Source organism: Sylvia atricapilla, chromosome 2 (assembly GCF_009819655.1).
Source record: "Sylvia atricapilla isolate bSylAtr1 chromosome 2, bSylAtr1.pri, whole genome shotgun sequence".
Classification (NCBI taxonomy): domain Eukaryota; kingdom Metazoa; phylum Chordata; class Aves; order Passeriformes; family Sylviidae; genus Sylvia; species Sylvia atricapilla.
In genome coordinates, this window is record NC_089141.1 from 14,394,487 (window position 1) to 14,415,492 (window position 21,006).

General features: G+C 37.0%; 1 protein-coding gene across 1 annotated transcript; it reads left to right on the top strand.

Moving 5' to 3' along the window:
- Positions 1 to 2,073: 2,073 nt before the first annotated feature.
- Positions 2,074 to 20,915, top strand: LOC136373281 (lipase member H-like). Its single transcript, XM_066338182.1, has 11 exons — positions 2,074 to 2,166; positions 4,436 to 4,532; positions 7,629 to 8,005; positions 9,611 to 9,719; positions 10,370 to 10,471; positions 11,502 to 11,591; positions 12,663 to 12,830; positions 14,234 to 14,326; positions 15,846 to 15,957; positions 16,320 to 16,493; positions 19,989 to 20,915. Exons 1-11 carry the CDS (start codon positions 2,074 to 2,076, stop codon positions 20,074 to 20,076), a joined length of 1,503 nt encoding a protein of 500 aa, XP_066194279.1. The 3' UTR covers positions 20,077 to 20,915.
- Positions 20,916 to 21,006: the final 91 nt, after the last annotated feature.

Consider the following 21,006-nt stretch of genomic DNA (forward strand, 5'->3'; position numbering starts at 1 on the left):
TAATGTTACAAACTCCAGGTTTCAGACTGGGAATGATAAACGATGAGTTTGGGAAACGGAAATAGATGTGCTATAAAAGAATTTCCCTAACCTAAGTTTTTTGGTATTTTTTCTTTTTTTGTTCAGAAAACTCTGATGCTATAAATGAAACATTGCAGAAGAATTCCCCTTACTGTGCCAGATCCTGCTATCATTAAAACCACAAAGTCATCAAGGTGTTGATCACCCTTTTCTGATTTTAGCAGACCTAAAAAGGAGAGTTCAGGAGAGCTCTATGCAATCTCACTTGCACCTTGATTCTGGTAAGGGCAAAACTATAAATTTGAAGGCACTGGTGGAGGCATCTGCTGGTAAAGAAATTGTTGATCTGATGGATTCTTTACCATGTGCTGTCATGCTAAAAAATGGTACTTCTAGAGAAATAGAAACTCGATTTTTTAACACTGTGAAAGTCTCAAAGAGTTTAATTTTGCATGCATTATGGCTTAAAAAGTTAAAAGACTGACAAACTAAAATAAGACAGAATTTTTGAAAATTAAGCTGATCTACTTTATTCCAACATCTAGTGTAGCTGGGAAAAGAAATAGGTCAGAAAAGAGTGACGTTTGAGGGGGGTGAATGCTCTGTGGGTGTGCTGGAGGAGACGGGGCTGGGGACAGAGCAAAGAGTGGCACAGTGGGCCCAAGTTCAACTGGGGTGGTCACATGACACTTCAGTATTTTAAGGCACTTAATTCAGTTTTTCTTTCCTGAGTTTCCCCTGCTGATAGGAGGAAAATATTGCTGTTAGCAAGCCTGGCAGGGGATGCATGCATGGCACAGGAACAAGGCCCTGGGAAGAACTGTGTGCCACAGGGTTATTTCCTTCTCCTCTGAGTGAAACTGCAAGTGTATAACTACTGGGAAACCACATCATTATCTGGAAATCGGGCTAAGAAACTGCACTTCCCAAATGCTGCCCTCATAAGTATGGTAAAGCATTGTGATAGTTACTGACAAAATACACAGGTACAATATTGGATGCTGTTCACTTTTCAATAAAAATTACTGGAGTATGATTGCTATCTTTATAGCTGGAGTTACACCTTCCTTATAACCCAGAGCTACAAGCAGGTTTCAATTCAGCATCCCAAGTATATTTTTAAAGTATTATTTTACAAAGGAGGGCATTTTCAGAAGTCATCCTGATGACAACAATGTGAAAACTAATAATTAAAGAATTTGTTTTCCAAAGCATAAATGACGTGCATTGCCTCAGTGCCCATATTTTCTAATAGAGTATTAGTTATCAACTTGTCAACCTTTTTAGGAAGGGATTATCAGTTTACAGGAATTGGAAACATCAGTGTAGAAGACAGTAAGTCTTAAATTTCTTCCATCAAGTCAGGGTATTTTTTTTTTGCAGCTCAAGACAGCTTATTTTCATAGTTAAACACACTGCGTTGCAAAAGCCTGGTGGAATTTCCTCTTCCTGGAGGGAAGCAGTGCTTTTAAGCTTAAAGGTTAGAGAAGAATTTTTCTGTAGAAGTGGCTTGAGACATAAGAGAAATGAGAGTTGTTCTGAGAATGGGATTTCCCAACACTATGGAATCCATGGTGGCAGAGAGAAGATTAGAAAGGGTAATACCATTTGCTTATGACCACAGATCAGCATATCAAGGCTTGTGTAAGAATTTGATCTTAATCTTGAAAAACCACACAGTAATGTTTTTAGACACTATTTTATAAAAAACTTCTGGGGATAAATTCAATTACAGTGGTGCCATTCTTTTATTGATAAACATTAGCAATCTTGCACTGTTGCAAAAATGAAATTTTTATATTTTTTTTTCTGCTTGAATACTTGGCCAGTCTTGAGAATTTTTAGTAGCTGACAGTCTGTAGGGTCCCCTAAAATTATCAGGGTATATTCAGCAGGTGGTACTCTGAGAGTCCTGAGCACTGTGGGGGACAAGTGAAAGTCATGAAGAGGCAGTGCCAGTATCCTCCACTGGTTTGCATAAGGCACTTTTGAAGCAGGTAACTTTGAATTTCAGTGTGAGGAGGACTGCATCCTGTGGGAACAGCACGAGGCATGGGTGGGCATAACAACAATGCAGCAAAGCGGGATGGGAAAACTTTGGAGTTTGGGAGAGTGTACATGAAACCACAAGGGATTTACCTGACAGTGAGCTGTCAGTAGAGCCTACAGTATAACAGTAACAGGAGTTGAGATTTCTGAATTTATCACAAGTACAAGTGCCACTGTTGGTGAGCACAGTTCCCTTGTCATGTGACAGAGACGTGAGTCCACCCCAGTTCAACATCCTGATTAGTACCACAAAACTTTCTGGGCATTGGTTTGATGTGGGAATCCTTTCCCAACACTGGTTTCAGGGGGCTTTGAAACCATTTCATGGGGTGTCACTGTTAGGGACACAAAAGAACCACACTCACTTCAAGTTGAGAGGTGAGCAGCAAAAGAAGGGCAGTTTATTATGATATGAGGTTTAAATAGGATTTGGGATTTGATGAAGGATTGGGAGAGGAGAGGAACACCTCTCTGACCCCAGATGGTCAATTCAGCAGTCTATCACAGAGAAGTATGCAAAAACAATCTACTTTTGTTTATGTTATATTCATGAGAGACTCCACTAGAAATATGTAAACAAGATTATTAGAAGACTAAAGAATCAGGGCGACAATGGTAGGTTATATCAACATTACTGTGAGCTGGACTTATTTCAGTTTTCGGTTCAAGAGAAACTTAAAATGTCCTCTCTTTTCCCCGTTTCTGTATAAAAGAACAAATGTTGGCAGTTTATTCACAACTAGTGGCATTAGGTGCATGTAAAAGTACGTATGTAAGGTTTTCTTCTAAGATCAGGTGATTGGCTGTTGGATAAACCAAATAAATGTGTTTTATAGGGACAGTTAGCAGTTTGGTTTCAGTGGTGTTGATCTCTCCATGCTTTAACTTGTATGTCAATGGGTACTGTATACAGAGTGCATGCTGAGGCTCTCTCACTGGAGGTTTCTTGGGTGCACTAAGTTTCTGTTGTAACAATAATCTAGATTAAAAAGCAGGGAGAGGGAAGGACCAGACTGGCACTCTACCATTACTTGTTCTAAGCAATACGTGATGTCAGCAAAGGTGTGCTTTTATAGTAGTCAATGGGCAAAGTGTCAAAGATTTGAGATGACAGGAAAATGCAAAGGAATTCAAGAGCTGCCCCAGTGAACTTTACTCCAAAGTGACATATTTGAGAAATGGAAGCAAAAAATTAATTAAAGGTCATTTGTTGAGCTCAGTTGATTTTCATACCAGCAGACATACTGCATCTTTTTCTCCTTGTAACTGCATTCAAAGTGACAAACCTCCTAAAGGCTGTCTGCTGCAAAAACTTGTGCAGCACAGCTTTGATAAGCTGCTCAGATTCATAAAGCTGAGGACACTGATCACTCAAAATTAAGTAGTGAAACACATAAATGCACACATCCCCTTAACTGTAGTGGATGGCAACAAAGGAAACCTAGACCTTGTGTTTAGAAGCACTTTAAAGGGTACACTATGCAAAAAAACATTCCTATGGTGCAAAAACTATTCCTATGGTGTGTTTGCATCCTATTTGAATGGTTATGGTATGGTTTTCTTTCTCCTGCACTGGCAATAATTGGGACACAGATATAGGCAAACTGAGGATCTACACATGAATAATGCAGGGCTTATCTGCCTCTTTGCCTCGCCACAAACTTTAAACACCTGTAGTCTGCACTCCTGTATTTACCCAGTGAAGTGATTTGTAAATAAATGAGCTTCATAAGAATAAATATTTCTTTGTTTGTTTTGCAGATGGGATACAGAGGGAATGAGGTTCAAAAACACACAGCAAATCAATATGTGGATGAAGTTTGTGGAACTCTAAGCTCCATCTCTCTGCCAGAAAGGCTTTTGCACACCCTCTGAGAATTTAGATAAGGGAATAAATCCTTGGGAAAGCTCAGATGATAATTTTATGGAAAAATGATCTCTGGATACACAGTTCCCAGAACTATTTTCAAGTTCTTACAGGAAGATCCTTCTATTAGCAGAATGACTTTTTGTTCTAAGCTCCTTTTACCCATCTCAGTGCCCCTAACTGCAGTTCAGTGAAACTCTTAAAAGCCCCCAGACTGTGGATCATGCCACACTAGTTACCCCACCTCCTAAACTCCATGAATGCAAAAGTCAGCAATATATGACATCACTTGCTTACATGTAAATCTGCTGATAGACAGAGAGGGAAAGAGATTAAAAATCAGTCCCAACCCTCCAAGCCCAGGAACCAGCCTATCTACTGAAGTCACTCAACAGGAGGAGTCATAAATTGCAGAAGCTTGACTACAGCTTTACTTTCTGCTTCCTAGTCACTCACTTCATTGGTGTGTGCTAGAAATCTAGTGTTTAGTTGTGCTAGAAATCTAGCATAACACTCAATTTGCCACTTTTTCTCCATCCCTTCCACATGCTGAAATTGTGTTTCTTCATCTTTTTGATATACTGGGTGAAATCAGGTAAGAGCCATCAGCTTACTCATGATGTAGAATCTTCGCTTTAATCAAATATTTTAAAAAATGAATATTCCTTAATTTAAATTGGCCAAAGGATTAAGATAAAATCTTATGAATTATGCTGAATGGGTCAGATGATTAATAAAAATAATTCAATAACTTTGGAACTGAGACAGAAGTTTTCATTTTAAAGTAAACAGAACCAAGCCTGATACTTTATCTCTGGCTGTACTTTGCCCAGAGACTTGCACAGGTATGTGCACTTTGTACAAAGTAGACGTAATATATGAAATAGTCATAACACACTCATGTGAGTTTCCTGGTTGTTGCTGATTTGATAGGTGCTTAAGATTTTCAAGCTGCATTTTTAAACAGTAAAATTTAGTTACAAGAAAGACTGTGCACCTAAGATTTTACCCTTTTCAACCACAGAAGATAATTAAAATGCTTACAAACGTGCCCAAGAAAGTTAAAATATGCATTAATTTGATTAAACAGCATGTGTAACAGCCCAGTGCCTACGTGTATGTTTTGATTGTACAGGACAGAGTGAGTACACTCCAACAAGAGCGCACAAAGGGCAGCTGGTTATTGCTTCCAGTATTCAATGAGAAACAAGAGTTTGAAAAACTTCCCCCAATGACTCCTCGCTAAACAATTCAATGTAATAAACCCATAAACCTATTTGCAGAACTTATGTAATTCCACAGTAAAGACATCATCGTTTTTGGTTTTATTCTCTGTTTACTTTTAAAGAATGACTTCTGTCATTTCACAGCCAAGAGTAAACGAGTTGCTTCCCTTTGACATTTGCCAGCTAGTAAATAGGTTTGGCAGTCAAAATAATTTCCTTGTGATAGATTTCTCACTCCCATGGAACAGACTGTGTCTGGTTTATCCCACTGTCATTCCACTGGTTTTAGAAGAAGTAATTTTTATTTCTACCAATCAAAGGATTAAAAAAAGTCAAAATATTTAAAGGGATACAGAGCAATATCTTAGCATGAATCTTTTATATTTTAGATACGAAGGAGTGAATTTTAAGGATCAGTGATTAAACCTGGATTTAAAGACCACATCAGGCAAAATGAGGTTTTCATGTTGTACCTGTGAAACTATAATCAAGTGACTGTTATTTTCACTTTGTAGATTAAGTTAGTGTAATGTAATTTATATTCTAGTTTTATCATCATGTATAAATATATGAAAACCAGAAATCAAATGTGGCACATACTGTTAACATCTCATGATTGTGTCACATGCATGACATTTTACTAGATTCTTGATTTTTTTTTAAAATTAAATTCAAGTCTACTTCCGCTGAACAGTTCTCAGTCTCAGAACTTCTTGGATAAGTTCAAGCAATGAAATTAGTTGCCTTCCTGTGTCACTTGCTAGTTAATAACCTGTCTAATAATCTTAGTAAAAGTTACTTATACTATTTTGTGTTTAAACAAGGAAAACAATGGTATTTATTTTGAATTATAATACTGTCTTTTTCTCCATGTAATAATTGTAGTTACTGTCATAACATGATCATAGGCATGAAACTTTTGTCTGGCTGACTTGCAGCAGGCAGTTTCAGGTTATTTTTAACATGTGTAACTTCAAGCCTGCTGTTGTTTGGACTCTATGCATTATTTTTTTGTGATGTCCAGTCCAGAGATGACCAATCTAGTCCTTGTAAATACATGGTTTGGCATTAGAGGTGATTGGTCTTGTTGCCTAAATTAGTGAATTAGTGTCTTTAGTGCCTTTAATGAATCTTTACTGCGCCTTAAATGCCATAATTCACATTGTTTAGCTTTGCTTAGACCTGAACTGTTTAACACATATTTCAGATACCTTGTAAGCCACCCATGCTTGCCTTTTGCAGTTTTGAGAAGGGATGCAGGCTTGCATCTGAAATGTGGTGGATTTGGTCCTGCCTGTGATCTGTTCCTGGGAAGAGAAGGGCTGTAACTTCTTCTCTTATGACTCAAAAAATCTGAGAAATTCAGGCTTTTCTTTACATTATTTTTAAGGAACTAAGAAGACACTATTTCTTTTCTCCCTTTTGGTTTCTTGAAAGTGACATGTTTTGCAAAGATTTTAATGACAGAAGAGTTGAGAAAGGTGCCATCAAGCACCAGAGATATAAAAGTCTTGTGTAAAGTAATGTAACCCACTAGAAGTCAAGAGATGGGCAAAAAAACCTTGGCCAAAACCCAATTAATATCATAGCAAAGGTGAAGAGGCCACAACAGAAGAACTGTGACACATGTTGGTATTCTGCCCAGAGGCCTGAAGTGCTTTATCCACACATGTGACCTCAGCAGCCAAAAGATATCTTTAAAGTGTGAACTTTGGATGTTGATAACCAGACAGGGGAGAAATTCAGTATTTTTAGACCCTTTTGAAAATCTCCATCCCCTTGTTGACCAGCTTAACCTGGTACACCCTAACAGTCCAAGTACAGACAAAAATGTTTAATCCTACTGTTTGTCTTGTGCCATTATGTACACTGACCTGAAAATATTTTTCAAGCTCAGAGCAAGATTCTTTGTTTCTTCTACCTTTGTTTCTTGGTAATAGTGCCTTTATGGTGATCAAAAACTAGGAAAGGGTTCTGGATCATTCCTGTTTTGTCAGGCAGCTATTTTTTACTGCTAGATCAAATAAATAAGGTCAAAGGATTGGCACCACAGCCACCCTGGCCCAAAGAGGAAGAAACAACCACAACCTTCCTGTTTATACAGCACACACTTCTTGTGAAAAAATTCTGAGAACCTACCTTTGATGGTGAAATAAAGGATCTTATCAACACTGACTATAATTAGTAGTTATGAGGAAAAAATACATGGTTCAGGAAAAATTAGGATAATTTCACATTTGAATGGTTTGGAGGAGCATAGTGGTATCTGCAGAGTCATTATTTAAGCTGTGGTTCCTTGTTCAGTGCATGTGTTCAGTGCATGACCTCTTTCCAAAGGTCAAGAGTAAAGGAAATGGAAGTTCTCTGCTTTTAGCAGAAAAAAATATGGAAAGAAAAGTGAAGAGGTGGTATTTCAGGTAGCCCAACTCATCAAATGACTGTCTTAACATTTTCATCTTTTTCAGATGAGGAACAAAAATGTCCCGAATTTACAGACCTTAACATAGGCAATGCTTTGTCTGGAACAAAACTCCATGTTCAGCTACTCCTGTACACAAGAGAAAACCATGATTGTGCTGAGAAACTCATTGAACACAACGTTGCTGCATCTGAGTACCTGAATACAACCAAGAAAATTGTCTTTGTTATTCATGGCTTCAGGCCAACGGGATCTCCTCCAGCATGGCTGGGTGACATGAAGAAGCTTTTACTGTCTTCAGAGGATATGAATCTCATTATAGTTGATTGGAATCGTGGTGCTACCACTGTGAATTACATAGCTGCTGTGGGAAACTGCAGGAAAGTTGCAGAAATACTGAAGAATTATGTTGACCAGATGTTGGTAAGGCAGAGCATTGCATCTGTTCTGAAAAAGTGTAAAGAGCATGGTTTGAGTGGGAATGGATATTTAAAATATATCTATAGAGAAGTCCAGTGAACAGCGTTAAGTCACATTTCTTTATAGAGGTATTACTAACTTCACATGCAGTTATTATTGCATATATTTAACTTCGCCTGAGTTCTTATTTCCCTTTCACTGAAATGTGCCTGAAAGTGCATCTGATTTCTTGAACCAGCTGGAAGTTTCAGTTTTTCTGGGAAGAGTCAATTCAGCAGTGGGTAAATGAAGGGAGAGATGTTCAAATAGTATTCAGCGGAAACATTTTACAAAGGCATTGCACTACTCTTTTTACTAATTATCTACTATAAATAAAGGTTTTAAATGACAAATAAGCCATTGGCAAAGATTTAAATATTAATTCCAAAATGGTATAAACTTCTTGTCTCTAGAGGCAGTTGCTGAAACCATAGTTGATGCAGTGGTCTTAACTGGGCTTTAGATATATTGCTTGATCAAATGAACAAAACATATCATGATGTTTTTTATGCCGTTGTCTGATTTGTCACTTGAATTCTCATCTTTTCTCGCCTCTTATTTCTCAGCCATTCTCAGAAATTTTGGGTGCTGTTCAGTAAAAAATACTCATGTGGAATGTGAGAAAAACATCCAACATTTCGAGAAAGGCTGAGGTGAAAGGAGAGAAAGCCTATCAGAATCTGTCCTCTGGGACTGCATAGAGTGATAGCAATTTGCCATTGTGCCAGTAGATTTATTTTTATGGAATAAAAAAAAAATAAATCGAACTCTATTAAATAGACTATAAGAAGAGTCTCCAAGTTAATTGCTGTTTACAGATCTGCCTGGCAAACAGTGACAGTGTGAATCCTGCAAGTGGTGAGAGGGTGGTCTGTAGTGTCCCACAGCTCTTGATTTCACACTTACAAGCTGTTGTGAGGCCTTTCTAATTCATTTTAAGATGCAATAATATTTCAGATCATGTGTGTCACCCCATCATTTTGCAAGGATTCCAACTAGGTCAGCTGACACTGTTGTAGAAATCTTCAGTACGTTTTAATTTGGTTTCTTTTGAATACTGCCTGCTGTAGAATAGGCATTTTAAGGTGTGCATTTGGCATATTATTTAGCAGTTGTGTGGCAGAAGTATCTGTTAATGGTGTCATATTTTTAACTTATGTTATTGGAAGGATAAATCAGGGCATAAAGCAGATATTTATGCAGACATAGAGGGATAAAGCAGAATTGTTTTCTCCTCATTCATGGTTTTGGTTCAACTTTCTTTTATCTGACAAATGTCTTCCTCTTCCCTTCCCTGCTCCCCTTCTAACTGTGACATTTCAGGGGAAATGTGACTCAAGCTTCCTTTTTACATTTTTCTAGGGAAAGAATTTCATAATTTCTACACTTTATCTAATACAGAATTGAAAACGGAAAGGAACTTCATAAGATTATATATATATATATTTTAATTTAGAATGTTAGAAATATAATTAAAAGTACTGACAAAAAGTGAAAACTAAATCAGCCTACTGATTTCCATTCTGTTAATTCTGTGTGACTGGCTTTGGTGTTTTTTTCCCCTAATAGGTGGGTGGAGCTTCTCTTGACTCTATGCATATGATTGGAGTTAGTCTTGGTGCTCATGTAGCTGGTTTTGTTGGCCAGAAGTATAATGGCAAATTTGGCAGAATTACAGGTAAGGTTTTTAATCCCAGTGCACATGTTCTCTTGTACCTTGTATTGTTGTCAGAGCACAAATTGACAAACAAGAACTGAATATTAAATGACACACATGAGGAAAAATATATCCCTGATAGCAGTGCAGGAAATTGGGCTAGTCTGCCTTTAGGACATAAACCACAGATTAAATTTTCCAACCTGGTTATCTTCTAGTCTCTCAAATGAAAATTGAGTGCTACATCTAAATGCCACTTAAGTTAAATGATATGCTACCTGAGTGTCTGACTAGTTGTGTTCTGGAGGTGAGAGCTGTTACATTGTGCATTTTGGTTTTGTGAAGTGTATAATAGGTACAGTATTTTCTGGGGAAAAGGACTAAAGAAATTCTCCTGATTTGATCCCTGATGCTGTTGGCTTATCTGAATAAATGGGAGATGAGCACATCTAGTTATGGAAAGAGAGAAATTCACAGACAGATGTGGGTTGATCAGTCTTGGGGCAGGAATCCTTGCATTTCTTAGCAAGCTGAAGAGAAAAATTACACTTTATAAAAATTTTTATACTGAGAAAATGAAGAATCACTGCTGAATGATGCTCAGATGTTGGTCTTTTATATATCTGTAGAAGAAACCCAGGGTTTATGATGCAAATGTTGTTTTTATTCAGGTCTGGATCCAGCAGGCCCTTCATTCACTGGAGAGCCACCAGAGAGCAGACTGGATCCTACTGATGCACAGTTTGTGGATGTGATCCATTCAGATATTAATGGTAATAACATAGCCTTGACTTGCCCGTTTCAGCTTGAGAAAAGGCAGGAAAGCAAGTGAGAAATAAGTGAGATAGGCTGTTTCAGTAACATCCAAATAGTGCTGCAGGAGAGTATTTTGTGTAACCATGAATGTTCTTTTGCTGTGCAAGTGTGTATGAACAGAGGTTGTAAGCACATGGTTATCACTGAATTAATCCCTTCTGAGAGAGTCAGGCTCTGCTGTATCAACTTAGTACACCACAGAGCCACTGCTTAAGATACTAAATTATGCTACTGTAAGGTTAAAAAGAAGAATATTGTAAAGTCTGCTTCATCTATGCTTTAATCTCTGGTTTCATTTTTTTCTTCAAAACCGTAAGTGAACCTTTAATAACACAATTGTCCCATTATCTGTGTAGTTTCATATCAGTTTCTTTAATAATATTAAAATATAAGCATTTTCCTATACAAATTTATATGTGAGGCTGTAAAATACCAACCCTTGCAATGTTCCCATTATGTGAATAAAGGTAAAGTGGGGTAAAAAGTAAGGTAGGTCATACTGAATTAACTCTTACTCGTGGAATTTTGCTTACTTTTATAGGACAGATACTAATTTTCTACTTTTGATTTACTGCTAATATTAGCGTACTTCAGAATCCTATGTCCTGCAAAAAATGGAAGCTTTTACTCTAATGAAAATTGCACTGGGAAAGAATTTTGGTTTCTGGAGAGAAAATGAGTTTCATAAATTTATTTGTGTAAATAATATCTCAGTTATAGCTGTTTCTGTTCTTTCCCTTTTGCAGCAGTAGGAATTTTACACAATTTTGTATACATTCATGTATAGCATTTTACATATTTTTCTTAAAAGAAAAAATCCTTGACTTTTATCTCATACGATGACTTTCATTTACGGTACAAAATAATGGTATAATTGCAGACATTTTCTTTAGGATCTTCATGATCTTTGCAGTGAATGTGTTGATAAATAATTGCCTTCATAATTCTCTTTATGGGTTTTATTCATTCATGATGTTTTTACTTTAGCACTAGGTTACAAGAGGCCTTTGGGAACCATTGATTTCTATCCAAATGGAGGAATGGATCAGCCTGGTTGTCCAAAAACATTTTTCAGTGGTAAACAAAAATCTGTTTATTTAATGAGAAGAAAAGTTTGAGATCAAATCAAAAAAGGTTAAATTGAATTGAGTGTACACTGCACTTAGTCAGTAATATGGAACCTGAGATTATATTCTTTCTTTTTCTCTCTATGCAACAAAAGAAAAATAATAAAGATATTTGAAAATAATCTTGCTATAACATACATATCCCATCAAAGCATTAATATTGGCATGATGGGGTCACGTTATTGTATTATATATACAACCTGAATATACTGGTCATTATTTTTGCATGGTTATATGGGTCCAGACGTGGGGAAAGGTGTTTGTGTCCCAGTGGTTTGGGCAGGATCCCTTGCCTATGGTATGGAAGGCAAGGCTTCCACATCCCCACTGTGTTTTAGGTTCCTCCTGGCTGGCAATGATTAACTAAGTTTTGGTATTGGATATGTCTTTTAGGCTCTAGGATGAAAACAGTTTTATGAAATGATCTTTTGATGCAGAATTTTGATTATTTCAGCTTCCATGAGTGTTAGGCAATGTTGCTGGCAATTATTTTTGTTTACTCTTTTGGATATGTTTGTTTCTGTCAGTGTTTGCCATTCCTAATCTGCACAGTGCTGCTTGCAGTTAGAGCTGCTGCAAATGCATAAGGCTTTCACTTTATCTGTGAGTATGGGAAAATCCCTTAAGCCAGCATGATTGTCATCTCTACAATTCCCAGAATTTGCTTTGTTAGGAAAGGAAGGAATTTATTTTCCAAAAAAACTAGAGAGAAGAATCTCTGATGTGTTCTCATGGTAATTTTTTTGGCCAAAGAAATCTGTCACTGTCAGAGAGTGACAGGTTTCATGGAGAATTTGTGGATGTGCCACAGGATGAGCCCTGGAAGTGTTCGAGGCCAGGGTGGATGGGGCTCTGAGCAACCTGGTCTAGTGCAAGGTGTCCCTGCCCAAGGCAGAGGGGCTGGAACAAGATGATACTTAAGGTCCCTTCCTTAAATCATTCTGTGATTCTATTTATACATTTTTTTCATTAATAAAATTTATTAAGTGTTCTTGGCTTTTTTTTGTTTTCTTCTCTGAAGGAGTTCAGTTTTTTAAATGTGACCATCAGAGAGCTGTCTTCCTCTTCTTATCATCTTTGAAAAGCAAGTGCGACATAATAACGTATCCCTGTGACTCTTATTTGGATTACAAGAGAGGAAAATGTGTTGATTGTGATGCTTTCCAGCCAATGTCCTGCCCAGTACTGGGTAAGTGTTACTATATCTATTCTGGGTTGGGTGAGATTCCCAGGGAAGTTAAAGCAGTTTAAAGTTCATGGGTTTGTCTGCTTTATGGCACCCTGTTGGGCACAGGTGCTGAATGTTCCTACTCTTTGGTCTTTGTGCTTTCCAGTCTGGAATGGATTCAGTGTTTTTCCCCTTTCTAGAGAGAAATTACTTGTGCTTTTAGTTCATCATTTCAGGCTTTAAGAGTGTCTTAAGATCCCTAGAGGACCTGTGGTTTTTATTTAAGAGTAATAATGTTTAACGCAACTTAATGGTTCTTTTCGCTCTTCCTTTGGAATCAAGCTTTTTATTTGGAGAAGATTTTAGTTGTCTGGGGGTTTGTTGCTTTTAGAGAGGATCTGGGTGCAGTTTGAAAATAGTGTGAACATTTCCTAGTTGGCAGGGTTTTCTTAAGAATGAAATTTTTAAAATCCATAATTAGAAGTTAAATTTCAATTTGTATCTTGTCTTTTTTTGCACCTTTAGGGTGGGGTGTGCATGCTTTATTAGTTGGATCAGGTTAGAAGAAAAGGCATAGATAGATCTGTGTGCTATTTTATTAAAAAAACCAACCATAATGAGCTTTTATAGTTGGACAGAAAGACTGCAGGTCTTGCCCAGCATGGTTATTAGCCATGCCTGCTGCGCTTGGACAGAATGCCCAAGGTAGACGAAGAGAAATATTTCCCCAGTCAGCTTTTGAGTCTGAGAACTGAGTGGAGAAGTGGCATCCTTCTGCTGCAATCTCTCCTGCTTCCTGCTTTGCAGTGGCAGCTCTGCAGGCTGGAATTAGCCCTCCTTGTCCAGTCTAGGTGGAGAGGTTAACAGGGAAAGAACAGGATCGTCCATTCTAGAAACAAGCACTGTTATCAAACCCCAAAGAATTATGGAATTGTATCAATTGTATCAATTTCTTTCTATGTTAAATCCATGAGCTTAGGGGGCTTGCAGAGTATCTTATATTTTATCAAATAATGTCTACAAATAGGCTATACAATTTAAAAATATTTAATGATTCAAAAGAAAGAAAGGAGAGCAATTCTGCAAGTGCTCTCTGCAAATATATGGGCTGCAGTTTTAGGTTTGTTTTCATTACCTCTTCAGGATTTTGTAAGCACTACCTTTTGGAGTTAGTCTCTAGTCTAAAGAGGTAATTATTGCATTATGGCAATTTCAGTGATACTAATGTAATATTAGAGGAATTAAATACTTGCATACTGCAGGCTTTTATACTCAGAGGATTCCTTCTTTTCTCTAGTCAGTTTTCTGATATTTAAGAAAATTAAAGCCAAATTTGTCACTGTGTGAAATTCTTTTGTGTAAGCATATGTGTATCATGATTTTGCTAAAAGCCTGAAATTAAATATTTAAACTTTGGATTTCAGGTTATCATGCTGATAGATGGAAAAAAATGTTGATACCATATAGTTCACCAACAAAGGCTTACTTTGATACCTCGGACAAAGACCCCTTCTGCAGTGAGTGACTAAATACATACATAAAACCTCTTTATAAAAATTTATGTCTGTTATTTTCTAGCTGATCTGGGGTGAAAACATGTTAAAAGTAGCAAGCTAGTGTTAGCCACTGTGTAAAATGATGTAAGAAACCATGAACTAAGGGTCAGTTCACAGACCTGGAGGAAGAAGAGGAAGATGGTGGCAGAAGAAAAGGTAATACTGTGTAATGGGATGGACTGCCAAAAGGAAGAAGGAAGACAAAAAATGAGAATCAAGAGAGAGGGCAGGAGCTGGATTGATGAAACCTGCTTAGATGGGGTTGATGCTGCCATTTTCAGAGAGCAGGGAAGGGAAGCGAGACTGCCTTGGGTGGGAGCCAAAAGACAGACATCTCCATGTTCCACCCGAGGAGAAGATCACCCTACAGTCAACTAAAGCTACACCATCTCTCCCCAGGAGTAAAACATTGAAGGGAAATTTCAGCTGAATGCTTCAGAGTTGTACTCTGTGGCAATGAGCTCTCATGGCGTGGGCTTCAGCTGCAGCAGTTCATCTACCCGTGCAGGCCCATCCTGGATTTTCATCCAATTCCTGTTTGTATTAAAAGACTTTAGCACCTTGGACAAGTACAGCACACACTTCTAATTAGTCATGCTTAAGGTTCTTTAATTTAGGGTAGGGGGATAGGCTTGCAGGGAATTCATGTGAAATTAGGTTTTCCCATTAGTTTTGTCCATCATCTTGGTGAGTTTTGTGACCAGGGACACATGGTCCTAGTCATGCTTGCTGGTATCACAATATCTTCCAAAGGATTGAGGAGAGGTGAATGAAGTGGTGGATTTTACTTTTTTTTTTTTTTTTAATTACATAAATTTAAATAAAATAACTCCTCTTCCCACTGCTTTTCAGCTCAACCCAAATTTGTTACTATGGTTCTCCTCTGCCCCTTTCTGGTAGTTTTAGAAAGGGGAAGAGAGGATGGCACATGGAGCAGAATAAGAAATATTGTAATGACAGTATAAATTTAAAATAAAATTTGCAAATTCAAGAAGAAAATATGCAAAATTAGGAAGAAGAACAAACTAGTCTGAAAAACAGTGTATTTATTAATTAAAGTCTTAATTATTAGATATTTGGAAGCCTGAGGAAACAGAAATGAAGAGGTCTTAAAAAGAAAGGAAATTGTAAAACTGAGCAAGACAAGGCCTCATATGAGACCTGGTCTTTTAGGAGAGAATGAAAATAAGCAACATGTCAAAAAATAGAGGAAGTTTTACTTGGTGTCCTGACTGGGAGCAGTAAAGGTGTGTGGTTTCAATACTGGTGATGGCTGCAGAAGGCCAGGTCAGGGTTTCTAAGGGCACAAGGCAGGTCAGCAGCAGATGAGCTTTTTATTCTCCTCTGATCTGGTAATGTAAAAGTAAAGAGTCACAACTCCTATTATCTACCAATGAATACATTTAACAGGGTGGTAACACCAGCTATTTCCTGTTGAGCTCATTTTTTAACACTCATGATTTCCTATTTCTTCCTGCAGTGTATAACTACTTACTGGACATCACTACCTGGAACAAAAGCATTAGGAGAGGTTACATTGACGTTAAAATAATAGACTTTGCTGGAAACATAGTAGAGTCACAGATGAATAGGTATGTTGCTCTTTGTCTTTAAATCTTTTTTTGATCACTTTATAAGAATAATTTTCTGAGTTTTCTAAACCTCTTAACTTGTTAGCTTGTAATTTGAAAAAGTACCCTGAGTTTGTTAAGACTTGGCCTTGGCATCATTTGCTGGATGTGGCTCAGTGTCAGGAGCAATGCCCTCACCCTGAAATGATCCCTTCCCTGCTTGGTGCTGGTTTGAATCCTGTTCTGGCTGTCCTCATTCTGAATGCTCAAACTTGATACAACTCACATGATTTCCCAGTTTAATAATAACAGTAATTATTCATTATTAGCAATATTGAATACTACTCAGCTAACCAAAGCATGACAAAATATTTTTTCTTTAGTGAAGCTTCAACATTTCAGCAATATAAAAGAGTCAAAATACTGACCGGATTTCACCAAGACATTGAAAAAATTGCAAAAATTTCCTTGACCTTTTCTACGAAGAGTTTAATAGGCCCAAAACACAAGCTTAGGATTCTTCAGATGAAGCTGAAATCTCTCAATAATCCAAAAAGGTGAGTGTTTGTCATGTATCACAGCTGGGTATCAGCTAAGGTGCTCAGGATGTTTTCTTGATAACCTGTATTTCCCTGCATTATTGTTTTTTAATTGCATATTCCTAAGTGTGTGAGTACTCTTCTCATCCTCCTGGTGATAAAATTTGTCATGTGTAAGAGCTGCTGTGTGCATTAACATTTAGTGCACTGCAGCTCCTACATGGAGGTGTGACATGTGCTGTGTGTCACAGCTGTGCTTTCAAGGACCAGCCTGACTGACACCTGCATGGTCAGCTTCTCCTTCATAAGATCAATTTTATCAAGCACCTTTCTGATTTTCTTATATCTGTACACAGCTTTTCATACTTGGGTGTGTAATGGAGCACTTCAGCAGCGTGTGACTGGAATAGTTTTTATGGTCTTATTGGTGAAGTTAAAAAGTTCTTCTAGGATCAGAACACAGGCTTGTGTCTTCTTACAGTTAAAATTAAATAATCTGTTTGGGTTTTTTTTCTTTGTAATTACTAATTTTTTATTAATTCTGGTTTAAAATATTACAGCAGTATTACCATAATAAACCTCCAAATTTACTTGTACAGTAACACTAGCAATTAAATTTTGCATTTGCATCTTGTGAAAAGAACATATTACATGATTTGGGTAAGAAATAGCCAGGAGTAGCAAGAGTTGTTTATTTGAGAGTTGCTAATTTGTTTCTTCTTAATGGTAAATTCAAGAAAGTCAGATTTTAAAATAAAAAACTTAAAAATGCTTATCAGATAAGTAATTTCAAATGAGTAATGAGTGCGAATAGTATTATAATACTTAGTAAGTCTTAAGTCAGTATATTTTATTAACTTGAGAGGTAACATTTGAGGATTTCTTATATGGTGTATGATAATAGCCTAGTAGGAATTGAGTATGATACTTTGTAAAACTTACAAATCCTTCTTAAATTAATCTACTATTTTAGATTTACTGAGAAAGAGGAGGAGATGGATGGGAGAGACTTAGGAAGAAACAAAACACTCAGTAATCAAAATAGTACCCCAGAATGTACATACATTTGACTTTATTAACTTATTGAAAGCCATAAGTCTCAAGCTCTTAGGTGAAAATGGCATGATTTCTTTTGAAAGCCTTTGGTGATGAGAGAGGGTGAAAAGTTCTAAATCATATTCCAATTTTTTTCTCAGCCCAGTGGTGATAAATCAGAAGATATATTTTGTGTAAGCCTGTCAGCACTTGGGACTTTCTGAGATAATGATCTAGCAAGCAAACAAGAAAGATTTTCAGTGAACAGCCCTTATAGGGTTTGAGTTTTCATTCCTGTTAGTCTGACTCTTGTTAGTTTAAAAGTAAGATGCAGTTGATATGCTTTAATACAGGATCCACTAAAGTCCTTCATGTGGAGCCTCATCAGATTGCAGCTGTAGAGACATGTTAGATACTTTTAGAGAACAGTGAAAAATACTGTATTGAATCAGCATGTGAAGGTAATTTAAATGCAGATGTTACAGCACTATTGGTCGGTATAATTACCTAATTGCTCATTGTAATTATAACTACCTATATTTACCTTATTTACATATAATTACAACAATTACTTGAATACAAGATGATCAACTAGAAACATTAAAAATGTTTAAATTATTCACGACAAAGTCGTAGATAAAAACCAGGGGACAGAAGCAGGGATAAAAGACAATAGGAGTCTCAGTCTCCCCAGGTCTGGGTTAATGGCAAACTGTGGGAGTTTGGGGAGTATCAAACACAATTGTCTGCCGTGTTGGTCCACTGTTCACACAGATGGTGTGTGAATATGGGAGTGCTGAAAGGTACACATAATTTTCATACTGTTCTTCTGATCCCTGAGATAATTTCTTCTCACCCATAAAACCAGAAAGCTTTGCTAACTTGTGCATGTCCAGGTGTCAGTTATCCCAAAAAGTTTGTGAACCTGTCAGGGAATTCAAACTCAGTTAAAGGGGAAGGTGAATGTCACAAAGATACCTAGCCCAGACACCTCTGGGGATTTTTTGACCACAACAAGAACAGAGGTAATATAAAGAAGACTTGCAAATACCTCTTCTGAACAATTGTGGCATGTCCATGCTTTTTAGTTGACAGCAGAGAAGCCATTTGGGTTGAGGGTTAAGAAAGCCTCACCTAACAAAAACATTTTTTGTGTTTTGTTCCGTGGTGAACCTGCTCCCTGCTCAGGGCTACTCTCCTGTGAGATATTCCTGTTACTCAGTAATCACAAGCTGAGATGGATTGCACTTCAAATGAGATAAAATATGCTGGAAAACATAAGCTTTTATTACTAGAATTCAACATTATGGTTTGGCTAGGTATTTTATCCCCTGTGGTTAGATATAAATAACACTACAAAAATACTATAATAAAGAAACTTTGAATTTAAATCAAAACTAATTGTGGATGAAGAACTGGATGAAATTCTATGCTTTGCATTGTGAGAACACCAGAATTCATCTTGATCTTTTTAGTCATACAATTACTGCCATAACTCTGTGGACTTTAAAAGGTGTCATATTGTTAAGTAGAAATCTGACAGTCCTTTCACATACAGATAGGTGGAGCCTTAACTGGTTGGAAATCTTGTAAGAATGGGCAACAGTGGAAATGCCTGGTGTGCTGTTCTCTCCTTTTGCTGTTTCACTGTATTCTGCATCCCAGGCCGAGGTGAACTGTGTGGTATAGCCACATCTATGAGTTCAGGGCAATAGAGAAGATAATTTTAAATAAAATAAGCTTGTATCCTATGGAGGTGCTATCAGAGGGTGTGTCCATCATTTGCCTGTTCAAACCAGCTCTCCCCATAGATTACAATAGTGCATGGAGAGCAGGACTGTGACCTGCCTCTGCCCTAAAAGGCAGAACACTTATATTGACCCCAAAAAGCCCGTTTTACATGCATATGTGGCTCCCTTTGTGACCTCTTTATGTGTTCATGTAGTACAAGTCAGCTGTGAGTTTTCTAGGTCTTTAGAAGACAAATTGCTCTCTTGCCTTAAAATTTCTTACACATGCTGTCATTGCAAGTGAAAGAGAAAATATTATGATGTGGTTCTTTACTTTCTTAAGTAAAATAAAAGCAGAGAAATTTTCCCACCTAGGGAACTCAAAATAAATTAATTAAGCCCTATGTTAACAAGAACTGTGAAGGTTTGGGGCCGTGCTGCTAAAGAGTTAATTTGAATGCAGAGTAATAGCTGTAATGGATGAAATGCAGCATCTTTGTACTTCAGACCAGTGTGATACATTTCTTTGCACCATCCACCTGATGTTTGGTTGTTTTCAGTCCATCAAAGCTACTCTAGGATTGTGTGAAATATGGTATAAACTTAGACAAGGAGATACTTCTTGTCCTGAGTACTGTCTCTGAGAGCTGGTAAATACTGGAGTTTTAATAATTCAAATACTGGAATATTTTCCTGTTAAAGTTAACTTTTTCTGTTGTGATTTTCTTTTCTTTTTCTGCTTTTGTAGGCTACAGCTGTGCAGGTACGATTTTGTACTGATGGAGAGCACTGAACTGACCTTCAAACCTATCCCCTGCTATGAGAGGGGTACATGAAAAGAGAGCTACTACTAACCTAATTTCTCTCTGAGCAGTGACATTTTGATGCTTCCTCAGGATAAAGACTGCAATAAGAAAGGAAATGAGATAAGCTAGTTGTTTTTTTTTTTTTCCAAGAGTCTACCTGATAATATGCATTACTTGCTCTGAGTGCCTTAGGCTGAAATTAATTGAAAAGTTCAGACATGTATGTGCTTGGGAAATTATTTGAGTAAAGTAAATGTATCATGTTTGAGAACATGTAGTGGTCTGTTCATTACTATTTGTTAGCAATGAAGCAACTACTGAATTAAATATGAATTATCTGCATAATCCTGGCACATTATTGTCATATGTATATTTAAATATTTATTATTTGTAATTGCTTTTACATGGAAACATAACAATCTGTCTACTAAGTGAATTGAATATACTGTACATGTGATCTAAGGATCTAATACACAACAGTTTTGCTGTGCTGTGTTCATTGGATAAATGGATTCACATTTTCTCTTTATATGATGTCTCAGTATGAGAAGTGGAACAATAATATTTGTAAGGACATTTGTAAATTTTCTAGTTTAAGTCTGTTGTCTTTATGCTCTTTGTAGGTTAATATTGCATTCAGATATTGTTTTTTTTAATGAATGTTATGGACAGGGTCATGTTGTTTCAGATATAAAATCTAATGTCTATTCTGAGGAGAAAAATTTAGAAGTGAAATAAATGTGTTTTCATTTTGTTTCTGTTTGGGCCTCTTGAAAGGAGAGCAGCTGCATGGGTTGGGACTGATGACAGCTTTCTACCTATTGAAGTGTGAGAAAGAATAAATGGTACAAAAAGATTACCTCCTCCAATTCAGAAAGAAATGTTTTCTTGTCCCAGACTTCCTTTCCTGATGGAACTGACTGGAGGACAGATGGGTGTATTTTTCTTCTGTAAGGCTGT